Source organism: Pseudorasbora parva, chromosome 16 (assembly GCF_024679245.1).
Source record: "Pseudorasbora parva isolate DD20220531a chromosome 16, ASM2467924v1, whole genome shotgun sequence".
In the NCBI taxonomy this organism is placed as follows: Eukaryota; Metazoa; Chordata; class Actinopteri; order Cypriniformes; family Gobionidae; genus Pseudorasbora; species Pseudorasbora parva.
The window spans coordinates 11,349,733-11,365,377 of record NC_090187.1 but is presented as its reverse complement, the minus strand read 5'-3'; the positions used below and the strand labels follow the sequence as shown (position 1 = coordinate 11,365,377).

General features: G+C 36.9%; 1 protein-coding gene across 3 annotated transcripts in view; it reads right to left on the bottom strand.

Annotated features, from left to right (window-relative positions):
- Nucleotides 1-15,645, bottom strand: part of dmxl2 (Dmx-like 2) — a 106,592-nt gene that overhangs the window by 7,746 nt on the left and 83,201 nt on the right. For 2 of the 3 annotated variants that reach the window (XR_010898451.1, XM_067419586.1), the window contains exons 35-43: nucleotides 11,975-12,040; nucleotides 11,461-11,547; nucleotides 8,606-8,727; nucleotides 8,382-8,520; nucleotides 4,210-4,270; nucleotides 4,005-4,132; nucleotides 2,759-2,836; nucleotides 2,370-2,461; nucleotides 2,204-2,256 (exon numbers count right to left, since the gene is read on the bottom strand). Coding sequence is in view for 2 of the 3 variants with exons in the window: in XM_067419586.1 (XP_067275687.1) it covers nucleotides 2,204-2,256; nucleotides 2,370-2,461; nucleotides 2,759-2,836; nucleotides 4,005-4,132; nucleotides 4,210-4,270; nucleotides 8,382-8,520; nucleotides 8,606-8,727; nucleotides 11,461-11,547; nucleotides 11,975-12,040 (826 nt within the window). In the remaining variant the exon portion in view is untranslated. The remainder of the gene's footprint in view (nucleotides 1-2,203; nucleotides 2,257-2,369; nucleotides 2,462-2,758; nucleotides 2,837-4,004; nucleotides 4,133-4,209; nucleotides 4,271-8,381; nucleotides 8,521-8,605; nucleotides 8,728-11,460; nucleotides 11,548-11,974; nucleotides 12,041-15,645) is intronic. The other variant, XM_067419587.1, reaches the window with a different exon arrangement.

The window sequence follows — 15,645 nt, the reverse complement described above, 5'->3', positions numbered from 1 at the left end:
ATGGTAATGAGTTTAAAGAAAGCAATAAAAAATTATTTGCGGCCCACAAAGAAGCCACAATTTATGTAAACTATATTGCCAAAACGTTTTGGGGCATCTGCCTTTACTTGCACATGAACTTTAATAACATCAGATTCTGAGTCCTAGGGTTTAATATGGAGTTGGTTAACCCTTTGCAGACATAACAGCTTCAACTCTTCTGGGAAGGCTTTCCACAAAGTTTAGGAGTGTGTTTATCGGAATTTCAGACCATTCTTCTAGAAGCGCATTTGTGAGGTCAGGCACTGATGTTGGACGAGAAGCCTGGCTCGCAGTCTCCGCTCTAATTCATCCTAAAGGTGTTCTATCGGGTCAGTACATGTTAAGTTGGAACAGGAAGGGGCCATCTCCAAACTGTTCCCACAAAGTTGGGAGCATGAAATTGTCCAACATGTCTTTGTAAGCTGAAGCAGTGAAGTTCCTTTCACTGGAACTAAGCCAAGCCTAACCCTGAAAAACAACCCCACACCATAATCCCTTCTCCACACGATGTAGTCAGGCAAGTACCGTTCTCCTGGCAACCACCAAACCCAGACTTGCCCATTGGATTGCCAGAAAGAGGAGTATGATTCGGCACTCCAGAGAACTCGTCTCCACTGCTGTAGAGTCCAGTGGCGGCGTGATTTACACCACTGCATCAGACACATTGCACTTGATGATGCAAGGCTTGGATGCAGCTGCTCGGCCATGGAAACCCATTCCATGAAGTTCTCTACGCACTGTTCTCGAGCTAATCTGAAGGCCACAAGAAGTTTGGAGGTCTGTAGCTATTGACTCTGCAGAAGGTTGGTGATTTCTGCACACTGTGCGCCTCAACATGTGCTGACCTGGCTCTGTGATTTTATGAGTTGTTGTTTCTCCCAATTGCTTCCACTGTTGTTATAATTCCACTAACAGTTTACCATGGAATATTTAGTAGTGTGGAAATTTCACAAATGGACTTATTGCACAGGTAGCCACCTATCACAGCACCATGCTTGAATACACTAAGCTCATGAGAGCTAGCCATTCTTTCACAAATGTTTTTAAAAGCAGTCTGCATACGTAGGTGCTTGACTTTATACACATTTGGCCATGGAAGTGATAAGAACATCTGAATTCTTGATTGTGAATATAGTGAGTGTGTGTGTGTGTTTCTATACATTAGGGATGGCACGTTACATGAAAAAAAAAAACCAGAACCGTTCAGTTCACTTGTCTCAGTTCGGGCGTGTGCGTTGCACGGTTCGACACTTGTGCAATGTAGCCTTGTGCCCCGGCCCGTGTTACATCAGACAGTTGGTGTCCTTTTCGCGTGAAATAAGAGGTGTGTGTGGACATACAGTAAAAGAAGTGCTGTAGGTCATGTCAAGTGTAGAAATGGCAGGTGGGAGAGAAGGCTGGCCGGAGTTGGAGGATGGGCCAGCATCGTATAACGCCGACTTTACCTCGCACAAGCAAGCACTTTGTTGGCAGTGCAAAGGAAGTGTGTATGGAGAGCGGAAGCCGTGCACGCCCGTTGTGCATTCACACTGCCAGCATTTGTCTAGCGCAGCTTAACCGCGGCTCGTGTATTGCAAATACAGACAAATATCGTCCCTTCTGTCACTTTTTCCAGTGTTCTCCTCTGACACCGGTCATTCTTCTGCTTTGATTTATGATGGGCTTTATGATGGGCAGCATATATCTGCTGCAAATGCGACCGTGTTTCCCTCCGTCCCAAACACACATGCATATATATAACATGTTGTATATAAGTATAGTTCACTATTGTAAGATATTGCTCTAGTTTTAATTATTTAAAACTTGCAAGGCCTTTGAAGCTTGGACAAAAAGCTGCTCACACTGAATTAAAGCCACAGTGCATTGTTCTGATCAGAATTGACATGATTACATGAAACATGTTATGCCAATGTGTTGGACAGCGTAAGCAGGAAACAGCCAGTTAGGAAACATCTTCTACATGATATAACTTTTTTTAAATACTGCATCCTAAATTGTGGATAATTAAACTATATATCATATGCTGAAGTAAATTTTCTGGATTGTTAACAATTAAAAGAAAAAACAACAAGAACCGTACAGAACCAAAAACCCTGACCCTAAAACCATGATACGAACCGAACCGCCACCCCTACTATATATATATATATATATATATATATATATATAAACATGAACTCACCGTGTATCATAGAGTTACTTGGAGAGACCAGAGTGTCCCATAAACAAACATTCCTGTAGAAGAAAGGGAAACATTTCCTTAAAACATCATGTAAAGACTATTTCTCCATATTTCTACTATATACAGTCTCTTTCTATATGACACCAAGATAAAGAATTTAACGGACCTGCCATCATTGGACTGTCCTGCTGTGGCGATCAGACTGGAGGATGTAATGAAGGAAAAATCCCCACAGCTTTTACTGTGGCACTGCCAGCTCTGAGACAGACACACAGAGATGCTTCATTCATATTATACAGTCACACTGCATTACAAGAACTATCAAACCAAGTGATGATTTAATGGTAAAATTAGTTTCGAGAAAGGTTCTAGTAATATTTGTTTGCAGATGACATGCTTTTTTGATATTATACAGCATCTAATTTAAAGACACTGTTAATTAAGTGAAGCCTAAATGTCACAATACTTTTAGGGATTTGTATAAAATATAGCCATTTATAAAATAAACAAATTCTAGACATTTACAAGTTAATTATTTAACGCTATGGCTCTTACCAAATATGGTTTGGGGTTTGAGGAGGTCTGATTGACTTGCCAGAGGCTCAAAAAGCCCTCGCCATCTGCAACGCCACACTGCAGACAGACAGGAAGAATGGGGATATTGAAGGGTGCAGAGTATTTTAAGCTGCATATTGCATAATGGTTCAAATGCAGTACAGAAGGAACAACAGGATACCCTTTCCTCTCATTACATAACACCACAGACAATAATAAACACAGCACATATTCACTTTATTCTATGAAAACAACAGCACATAAACAGGAACTAAATGAGCCTGGAAATTATTATACAACACATAAGTAACAGTTACCAGGGGTCAATATTTTTGGTGTGCATTTTCAATAAATGTTAATGCTAAAATAAAAGCATTTAAATTAATCACATTGAATTTATTTTCTACCTTTATTTATATGGCGGTTTTTACAATGCTGACTGTTTCAAAGCAGCTTCACAGTTTTAAAAAGGAAAATAATACAACAGAATTTGATTCGGCTGTACAGCCGCTCTGAAGAAAACAGTGATGTCATCCAGCTCATTTCAATTATAAATTAGTATCAATGCAGGTAAATCAGTAATATAGTTGAATATTTGTGTAGATCTTATTGGTTATTAATGACTTGCATCATATCATATATATTAGTAAAAACAATGACATAATATAATCCAATATCTAATAAAAGAATAGTAAAAAAAAAAAATCTAAATCTTATTTTCCAAACTTCTGTTGAGTGTTGTCAGATGTGTGGTGTCAACTGGTACATTGTATAGTGTACACTAAATTCTTACCCAACTTAAAAATGAATGAATCAATAACTGATACGTGTCTTATATGAACACACTATATTTTATACTTAACTTTTCTTTATTACTGAAATACAAAGTAAAAAAATTAAGAGACCACTTAACATTGTTAATTATTATATATTTATTATATATTTATGAAGATATAATCAGGGTTATTCAATTCCCCTAACAGTTTATTTTTGGTGTGCAAGGTCATTTGGTGTGCATGGTCATAATGTCATAATATACATACATACATACATACATACATACATACATACATACATACATACATACATACATACATACATACATACATACATACATACATACATACATACATACATACATACATACATACATACATACATAACATACATACATAACATACATACACAGCAACTTGAGTCATTTGGTTACAAGGTTTAATCATTTTGGTAATGAATGGTTCAATACCTTGTTGCCCTGTGAGTTGAAATAGAGGCGTGTGACCCGAGCGTTTCCGGCCTGTCTGAAACAGATCAGCTGCTGTGGACGATTCCACTCAAACATCCTCACACTGCCGTCCTGAGCTCCCGTCATATCTGCAAACATGACAAAGAAGTCCAATTAAGTTTTATCAAAACACTACAGAGTTTCTCTGTAAAAAATATACACTTACAGTACTGATAGATGGGATGAGATGTCATTCTCTTCACATTATTCAGGTTCCTCTTCATGATCTGACAGAAATTACAAACAATTGAATACACCAGAGTTTCTCTCAACCACAAAACCCAATTTATTCATATTTACAGTAGAATTTACAATATATAGTCTGATTTAGCAAATTATTTGTTTGAATAGTTTATTTCAAATGAACCATAAATGAATGAATATATAAACAAATTAATGACAGTGTCACTACCATCTGATACCATATACCACCACACCACTCTTTGTGCAAGGCATTCAAGGGACTGTTTGTGTGTTAGATCTTTGTTAATAGTTTGTAGCAATTACACATTCAAAATTATAATTTGTCTGATAATTGTTTAACTGCTTGAATAGATCAGTAGCATGTAAGGCTTTTGCAACTACAGTTTGAAAGTACTTTCCACATCTTCATTGTGTCATCTTTATCAGCTATGAATGAGAACAGATTGGAGGCTGATGACGCAGGTCTGTACCTTGGGCCGCTCGGACTGTCTGCGGTTTACTCCAATACCTCCAAATGCTCTTATCAGCCCAATACAGACTCATCAAGAGCTCTGTTGAGACCACGACTCACTGTTTGTGTTCTGCTGATAACAGCCAAAAGCTCTGTGGGAATGTGACCGGCATGAACTTGCTTCAGTGTGCGCATATGTACAGTGGGGTCCAAATTAGTAAAAATGCTTGTTTTTCTTATATAATGCAAACTTTTACATTTCAACTGATATTCTTTGCTTAACTACTTGAAGGAAAAGTTGAATAGAAAAATATATATTAATTTTGTTTGTTTAATTTTTGTTTGCAGTATTGAAACTGCATGAGCAAAACCTGAGTATCATGTTGTCCAGCATGAAATGAGAACCATTTAAAGAGCATCTTATGCTTCAGTACAAGCAAGAACATTTGATAGTCTTTGCAAAAGATGTCCAAATACGTACAAATCTCACAAATTTGCCAATGTGATTAGTAAACTAAAAATATTTTATAGCTAATGTGTGAAGAGCTTGATCAATATAGTTTATAGTCTAAAATATACTTTTCATATCAAACTACAGTCCCTGACAAAAGTCTTGTCGCTTGTGTACAAATTGACCTAAAGTGCCGCTGAAATATATTTCTAATTAAGATTTTTTTACAAGAAATGGCTCATTTTAATCCCACCAGCTTTTGTGATAATGTTTCAGTGAAAAACTAAACTTTCAAAAAGTATTCTAATATTCACAGCTTGGTAAAGCCCATTGAGTCAATTTTTGCAAAGACATAAGTGTTGTCACCTTGTCATATGAGCTTCACCTGTGACTAATAATGGATCAATTAGGTCTCAAGTGTGTACAAAAATAACCCCAGTACGCTAGACCTTCACATCAACTGCAACTAGACCTCTGCAAACATGCCTAAGATTCACCCTGAGACTAAAGTTTTGATTATCAAGAGGCTGAAGACCAGATCCACTGCTGATGTGACAGACACCTTCAATGTGTCTCAGCGTCAAGTACAGAGGATAAAAAAAAGATTTGAAGAGACTGGAGACGTTTTTGACAAGCCCAGGTCAGGCAGACCCCGCAAGACAACTGCTCGAGAGGACCGTTTGTTGGCTTGAAAATCCAAGGCCAGCCCATTTTCCACTGCAGCAGAGCTCCACGCTCTGCGCTCTTCAGGTCACCTGAAGTCCCTGTGTCAACCAGAACAGTTTGTCGGATTCTGTCTCGAAATGGCCTCCATGGTCGAATCAGTGCCCAGAAGCCAGCACTAAACAAAAGACAATTGAAAAACCGTGTGGCATTTGCCAAGGCCCACAGCCTGCTAAAAGGATGGACGCTGTAAAGGGGCAGAAGGTGGATTTTCAGATGAATCTTCTGTTGAATTACACCACAGTCGCTGCAAATATTGCAGGAGACCTACTGGAGCCAGAATGGATCCGAGATTCACCCAGAAAACAGTGAAGTTTGGTGGCGGAAAAATCATGGTCTGGGGTTACATCCAGTATGGGGGTGTGCGAGAGATCTGCAGGGTGGAAGGCAACATCAATAGTCTAAAATACCAAGAAATCTTAGCTACCTCTTATATTCCCAACTATAAAAGAGGCCAAATTCTGCAGCAGGACGGTGCTCCATCGCATACTTCCATCTCCACATCAAAGTTCCTCAAGGCGAAGAAGATCAAGATGCTCCAGGATTGGCCAGCCCAGTCACCAGACATGAACATCATTGAGCATATGTGGGGTTGGATGAAAGAGGATGCATGGAAGACGAAACCAAAGAATATTGATGAACTCTGGGAGGCATGCAAGACTGCTTTCTTAGCTATTCCTGATGACTTCATCAATAAATTGTATGAATCCTTGCCAAACCGCATGGATGCAGTCCTTCAAGCTCATGGAAGTCATATAAGATATTACATTTGGATCTCACAGCACCACAACTTAATTTGCTGACATATTTTTGTATTTGCAGTAAATTTGTTCATTTTCTGTATAGGCGACAAAACTTTTGTCTTGCCAAAATTTGACCTTTCTGTCTTGATTAAATGATAAATATTTTTTCTGTGAAAATGATTTATTTCAGTGCATTAAACATCATTTGGGAGGGTTTTAGCTTTTCTTATGAGCTATTTCTAACACCAATGAATTAATTAAAAGTCAGGTTAATATCAGGTATTTCTAGAAAATAGATAAGCGACAAGACTTTTGTCAGGGACTGTATCATAATACCTCATCTGTCGACATAATGCTGGTGAATTGCAGAGCTCATGCAAACATATGATAATCAGATGCTTTCTTGTCTGCTGTTTTCTCACCGCCGTCATTTTTGCTGCACGTTTATTTTGTTAGTAAGAGAAGAGCAAGACAAAAATCAGCAGCATGGATGGCATTGGGTTGTATGTACTTAGTATGTTGCTGCAAAGGTAGTACATTGCTGAAATAGTGATTGTACATTAAAGGGGTCATATGATGTGTTTTGATGGTTTCCTTTTTAAAAAAATCTGTCATGTAGGTGTTTTTGCATGTATAAGATGTGCAAAGTAAGAAAGCTCTCAAAAAAAATATTTTTTCTTTCCAAAAGAGGCAGAGCCAGATCTAGCTAAAATGCCTCGATTGAATTCTACCTCAGGGATCTACTAGGTGGAAATATATGCATAATGACCTCAAATGCATTTTACAATTACAGAAGATTGGATTGTCAATAGTAGCAATAGTGTAGGGGTGATGGGTGTGGCAGTAAGTTTTGATGCAAATCGACCCAAGTTCAAATCCACTTTTTGCCGAACTCACTCTACTCCCTTTTATCATTACTTTATCAGGCCAGGCCAAAAGGCATTTATTTTCAATAAAATTAAGAAATTTTAATATATATTCAAATATATTTGAAAAGTGAACATAAAGTGTCTAATGTGTGTTTAATAATAAAATGTTTATCTGTTAGGAGCAGATGTAGGGGGCTTTATTTTTCCAATAAGGTGGTATCCATTTAATAATTTCAGTAAATATAATAATTTACACTCTGTTATTATTGCATACTGTTGAAATGTACAACACTGAGGAGCAAATAGTATCTGTCATTATTTATAAGTATAAATTACATTACTATTACTATAAATATAATCTATAGTATACTTAGTGCAAATAGCTTCTGCCTTAATAAAAACAATTATATATATATATATATATATATATATATATATATATATATATATATATATATATATATATATATATATATATATATATATATATAATATTGTGGTGTGAAAGTTGCTGGTGTGTATATATATAATATTGTATTAAGGCAGAAGCTATTTGCACAAGTAAGTATACTATAAATTATATTTATAGTAATAGTAATGTTATTTATACTTATAAATAGTGGCAGATTCTATTTATATATATATATATATATTGTGGTGTGAAACTTGCTGGTCAGTACAAAAGTGTTCCACCATTTAAATATTTTCTTTGTAGCTACATAAATTGTTTTGTTTGTTAGCGTGTGCCAGCTTCCATTGCTAAAAATCTAATTAAAATTTTTATAAGATTTTTCTGGTTAAAAAGGCCTAGGAAATAGAACTGGTTTCCAAATGGAACTTACACATTACATAATATACAAGTATCTTCATTTTCTTCGAGAAAACAGTCCAACATACCACACTTGCACCCATGCTGGTCTGCCCACTGCCCAACCAGGGCATGGAGGAGGACGCTGCCATCTGTTGGGGGGCAAAGGGACCAGTGCTGGCCTGGGCAATGTTGGTATGAGATGAGCGGTAATCCACATCATCAGAGCTATACAGAGAAAACAAGCTGCTCATAGCAATCCCTTCAAATCTGTCAGCTCAATGTTCCAAACACAAACAGACAGCTAACAGACCTGCGAGACTCCTTGTCAAATTCTTCTCCAATCCAGGTGTAAGACTGAGCTGCGAGCAGCGTAGAAACATCCACTTCCTGGACATCATGAGTGGACGCCAGCACTATTTCATTGGTGTTAGCCTGAGACAAAGAAGATAAACACAAGTTAAATGGAGCGTTAAAACATGATTTTTATTTTGCTCTTTTAAAAGTTTGTTGTAGTATGCGGAAATAAAAAAAATTGCATTGTTGGGAGAAGAGAAAAAAAACAAGTCGTCAGTTAAAATATCTATTTTCTATTTGAATATATTAAAAAATGTAATTCATTGCTGTGATAGAAAATTTTGATTTAGAAAGAAATGTTGTCCCTCTCTGTAATAACATTTAAATTAATCATTTGATACAAGTACTTATTGTGAATAATAATAATAATAATTATAATAATATATATATATATATATATATATATATATATATATATATATATATATATATATATATGTTTTTTAATGCATGTAATTACAGCTGTCATTTCTGTAATTACATCAATAATTACACTGTTGACCCTTCCCTTACACCTTAACCCACTCTTTGACTTACCAACCACCAAACCTTACCGTACCCCACCTAAACAACAGCAAAAATGTTTTGTATACAACAATATGAACACAGTAAGTACATTGTACTTCTTTTTTGATGCAAGTACACTTAGCATAAAGTGTGACCAGAGATTCAACATGTAGTCCAGTGGAAAAAATTAACTGAATATTGCTAAACGGATAGTTCACACTAAAATGTTTCTGTCATTATTTACTCACACTCTTGTTGTTCCAAACCAGTAAGACTTTGGTTCATCTTCGAAACACAAAATAGCATATTTTTGATAAAATCTGACAGAATTTAAATTTTTGGGTGAAATCATGGAAAACAATAAAAACAAAGCCAACATATGACTTTGGCCAAATGTATGGGCTCACATTACTCTCATTCGGCACTCGTTTATTATGTAAACAAGGCTTTGTACTTCACTCGCCCCGATATCTTCTACATAAAACAGCAACCTTCACATACAAAAACAATGCAATGTGTTTGGCAAACAACCATGGTGGGGCGGCTGTCACACTGACCGGCACAGCCCTACTGTACAACTTTTGTTTGGAATTTTGATGATGAGTAGGCTGCAATGTTAAAATAACAATGCTAGAACTGATGTGGTGTGTGTGTGTGTGTGTGTTTGTGCGTGCATATTTGTGTGCACTTTTTGATACAATTACTTGTATTATGCAGTACATTTTTAAAAATCACTATTATTTTCTGGGAAATACAGAAGTTTCATATACACTTTATAATAACATCATTAATAATGACAATGCAGAAAATGTATTAAGAGAAAAGTTCCAATACTTAAATTTGTTATCTACACTTACTGTCGTTAATATTATGTGCTAATAAATGGCTGTTTAAAATAATTTTAATATTAAATGTAAATGAAATTGAACAGACAAAAAATATATACTGCCTGTATGTGTATAAATATATATATATGTGTGTATAAGTGGTGGGCCATTATCGGCGTTAACGTGCTGCGTTAACGTGAGACCCTTAACAGCGATCTATTCTCATCATTTCTCAAAGCTGGGTTGGGAGCTGGGTCTATACCAGCGTTTCTGGTGCTGTCTGACGTGAGCAGGGGTGCTGTGTAAAAGGTACGCACTTGCACCGCGGTTCAACTCACATTTGATGATGCATCTTTAATATGGGTTGTAACTTGAAAACAATGCTTTATGTATGTTTCTGTCCATGGATACACGTGCTGGCGTCTCAGTGATGCATTACAACAGCGATAATAAAAGAAAAACGTGGGCAAAATGGTCTCTCTTTGTAAACTGTTCAGTGCATGCGAGTGCCGTATGTCAGAATATGACCAGTCATTTCGCTGTCATCACCGGCGTGTAGAGCCAGAAGACGCGAGTGAGAACTCATGCTGAGAGAAGATTTATCTCTGTTCACTCGTACCAAAGCATGCACACGTCTCACAGCGCCCAAATATTGAGTTATCTTTCAAGTCTTATGCTTGAACGGACAAACTCACACAAAAAGTATGTCAACATGTCCATCTTGATGAGTGTCCAATCCATAGTATTTTATTTGACAGTAGTCCTTTTTTCTCTGAACATAGTAAATACAGAACCGTACCGAAAACCGTGAACCTAAAACCCTGATACAAACCGAACCGTGAGCAATCTGTACCGTTACACCCCTAGCGTAACGTATGTGAGAGGGTAGCACACACATTCTGAAAGCCTTCGGCAGAATTCAGATGAGCAATTTAATCTAGAATAATCTAGAATAATTTCAAAATAAATCTAGATTAATCTAGATTTAAAAAAAAAAATTGTTATGCCCACCTCTAATAATATATATATATATATATATATATATATATATATATATATATATATATATATATAGTCAGCCAGGTATTAGTACCTGTTTGAGGTTTGAGGTATTAGTAATGAATTAATAAACTAATCAACTATGAAAACTTTTCTCACAACCATTAGCTCATTAAAATATGGCTGCCCACATATCTATTTAGCATTTATCAACTTGGTCAGCCCTGATCAACAACACAGAAATGTTAATAACAGATTTCATTACAGCCGTGTTAAAATTACATAAGCAAAAACTGTGTGATGACTTCCAAAGGTCTGAGAGAAGGCTGCCAAAGATTATTTAAACCTACATTGTGTAGAAAACTAATATTAACAAAATACATACAAATCTCATTCTATTCTATAATATAATATTCTATAATAATTTATATTCTATAAACTCATTCTATAACAGAACTAGAGATGTAAATGTCCTAACCTTGTTAATGGCAAATGCCATGATGATGTCAGATTCTTTATGAATGATTTTGGCTTTGCCTCCTGGGTAACCCATATCAGCCTCCACCTGTAACACAGCACACATGTATATAAATATATATAAACACTCAGATTAATGTGTTCTCCTGCACTGCTGTTATTATAATCATTTCCAGATCACATTCAAACACACACACAGCAGCAGTAGCAGGAAGTTTGCTGACATGCAGTTGAGACCATGTACACACCTCCACAGAAGGCAAAACATGAATTAACCGCTGTTATTGCCTGATCTTCTAAACAAGGTGAAGCAGAATCCGTCTGATAAACCACTTTTAGTGCCGTCGGCGGTTAGTGAGGAAGAGCAGTGCTGAGCCAGACGAGTTAGGGAACGTGAGGAAAGAGACGAACGTGTGTGTGTGTGTGTGTGAGGTCAGAACAGGTTAACAGAGGACAGAAGCCCAAAGCTTTAAGAGGGTTTCACAGAGAGACGAGTCCAATTTGTGTCTCAGTACCTTGTTGGTTTTGCGAGCTCCGGTAATGCAGTTTTGTATGAGGTGGTCCACATGATCATCTAAACACTATACAATACACACCACAACACACACAAACATTAACAAACACACACGGGGCACAGCACGAAACACATGCCCGAGTGACAGACAGATGGAGAAAAACAAATTAAATAATAAAGAGCAAAATTAATCTCATTTGGAGCTTCGACAGAGAGAGAATGTCTTGAGATAACATGCACATTCCCTCCAGTCTGTGTCAGTACTTACCATCAACATATAAGATGGCTACTTTCTACAGTTCTATATGTATTTATTATATCACATTATAAACATCTTGATAAAAAAAGAAAGAAAAAAACTCTTGTTCCTCCAAACTTTTAATAACAAATAAAGTCATTAATTTTGGTTTGGGACTCATTACTTCTAAAAAAATATTGTCTTATTCTGGCCCCATCCCTTTCATTACCCAACTCCTACATTGCCCCACCCCTTTTATTATTGCAATTTGGCCGCACAACATTTAAATCCTTCACTCTGAGCCCAGGGCGGTTTAAAGGAATTTGGGGGCCCCAAGCAAAATGGACATGGAGGCCCCCTCATGGGTTGTGGGTTGTCCTGATGCTGTACTTCAAAATGCAATGTCATGTCATTAAATACGATAAACAGTGTTTCTGGAACAGATCTGTGTCTTCCTTATCCCGTTAAAAAAGACAGTATGTAATGTTCTAAAAAAAGTTGCACTAATGACTGTGACTGACATTACAAGCAGCATTTGCCGTCAGGCAGGTACCTAACATAAACATATTTTTGCTAGCCTAACGTTACCTGCTTCAAAATTACACAATTTTTGTACAAGTAGGACTATTTTATCCAGTGTAATTTATCACTTACCACTATCTTGTTTTTTCTTATCCTCCTCTTCCTTTCTCTTTTTTCTTTTCTGGCTTCCTAAAGCATAATTCGACTTCATGTTTGCTGAGGAGGTTTTGTATTTTGCCGGTAGTAGAGATCACGTGGTTGGCTGGCTGCTGTCAGCGGCTACTGAGAGGGCCCCCTTGAGGGGATCCTGATAACAGTGGCATTGCACTTTACTGCATTGACTATCAAAGGGGCGCTCACAGATTGGTCATTTCATTTTATTCTTAACCTGTCATTGTCAGCTCGGGGCCCCACGCAATTGATTGGTTTGCCCGACGGGCCTGTCTGAGCCCACCGATTGTATTACCTCGCATCTGTCCCAGCACATTTTGTTGCCTAAAGCTGAAGCCCCAGTTGTTTGACAAATTTTCGCAGGAGAAATCCAGTAATTTCAGTTGGAATCAACATGATCAGGAATTTCACGTGAGGGAAAAAATATTTCACCATGCAGATTTTGCTACATTTGCTGCATAGACCAAGAGAAAGCTTCTTGAGCTGAAAGTGACTTCTGTGTGAGCTGTGCTTCTTGCATCGCTGCACTTGAAAGATGCTTGGTTTGAAACAATGATTTTTGTGCAAGTCGTGCTTCATAAAATCACTACACAATTGAAAATGGACCTTTTTGTCCAAAGAATTGCGCTAATGTGACTGCAACTTCACCCCCTTTCATTGCATTCACTCACCAATCGTTACCTGCCTCACCCTGCCTACCATATTCTTCACCTGGTTCCACCCCTTTAACTAACTCACTTAGTAACAGAGTGTTGCAAGTATGATGTTGTAGGCCAAAACATTAGCATTTTGGCACTTTCGGTTCCCTTGTCCTGAAGTCAATGGGTTTTTTGAATGGCGTTTTGGTTAAATGCTATAATAATGTCTGTGGTGAACACAAGCTCAAATCACTTTCCCGTTTTATTCTATGATGCAAAATACATCAGTATTATCCCACCGCAATTTTTTTGAAGCTGTTATGAGTCCTGAAAAAGTTGATTGCTTACAGGTGGCTAATGGGACTACAGTAACCTGACAAGCCAGACCCACATCAAGATGTTTGGTCTGGAAACTCACCATTGACAGGGCTCAATCTCAGGGGCGGGATAAACGGTTGTCTTTCAAACTCTCTCTGCACGCAAGTGGATAGCGCTCCAACCAGAGCAACGAAGGTGAAGCGGAGCTAGTTGACAGATTAAACTTACACCGTATCCGTTCGGCAAAACTCTGAACACATCTTCCCTTTTTAAGAATGACTTCAGTGCCGTTCTTTGTTCTTTTCTCAGAGAAAAGCTTAACTTCAAGTCTTCCAGAGTCGCGGTCAAAGCTGATTCGAAAAAAAAACGCCGTTCACCAGCTTCTGTGTTTACTAGTAGCACGCAAGCACAACTCTGCCGTCATTATGCTAAACCCCGCCCACTGACTCTATACACGATGTGATTGGCCCGAACAGAGTTTGGTTTTTAAAGCTCAGAACTGTATTGGGAGTTGCTAGACGATACTCGCGGCAGATTAGATTTGCTGCCGCTAGGGTGCGTCTAGATTTCTAGGCTAGGACTACAGAGGCTGTCGGAGAGATTAAACGCCATCACGCCGTACAGGTAAACTCAATCTGCTTATACAGCCTTGTTATGCTCATAACTGTGCTCTTATAAACTAGTTTAACTAAAATTTCTGGGGAAATGTTTTGATATAAAAACCATTAACAGTTATAAAAAGAGTTGTCGGAAGCTTAGTGATGATCAGTGGTGAAGTAAGTAAAAGTACAAGTAACCAGAGACATATTTACTTTAGTAAAAGAAGAAGTACTACAATGACAACCCTAGTTAAGTAAAAAGTGCCTGATTTTAAATGTACTTTAAGTATTAAAAGTAAAAGTACTTGCATAAAAATGTATTCTTAATGCCTGTATTCTAATAATTAAAAAGAGGAAAACAGTATGGGCTGCTGCATTTTAATTAGGTTAGTTTGGGGTTAATTTAATTGTGCTTACAATTCTGTTGCCCAGTGATTAACAATTTTGGTTATCTATCAGGGTGATCTGCAGAGTTAAATATCATTATTTTCATCAGCTTTCATGTATTTAAATCTTATTATTTTTGATACTTTTACCTTTTATAAAGGACATTTTCCCCTAATCTTATTAAATATAGGCTATGCTTCAGCTTTTTATTCCCTTTATATTATTAAATTTGATCAATAAATTAAATTAGAATAAGACACTATAGTGTTGTTACCAATCAAATTAATTAATTTACACTCAATAATTACATCGGAATTAAATAATGTTATGAGATTGTTTTAAATATATATTTTTAATACAAATAAGAAATGCTGGAAAGAATGTTTAAACATGAAACTAAACCACCAGTAGGTGGCGACGGGTCTTAATGAATGAATTATTGAGTCGCTTTGTTTAAACGGCTGATTCGTTTATGAATGAGGCAGTCGTTTACGAACAGGTCATTGAATCTTTGATTCAACCAATTCATTAAAACACTGAATCATTCAGTAACACTGTTGCTGTGATATGCATTATGGTTCTGATTCCAAAATATGATCTGATCTTGGAAATATTTTCGTTGCTGAAATAGAACAAAAGCAGTCAATAGTGCATCTAAAATGTAAGTGAATTGATGTTAATTAATTGTTTATGGAACTGCCATGAAATCAGTGTCATTTTCAGTCGTGATGGAATTCAGGAAAACAGCCCTCTTGGTTGTGTCATGTAATGTTTTTTAACTGAATTATATGCTATAAAA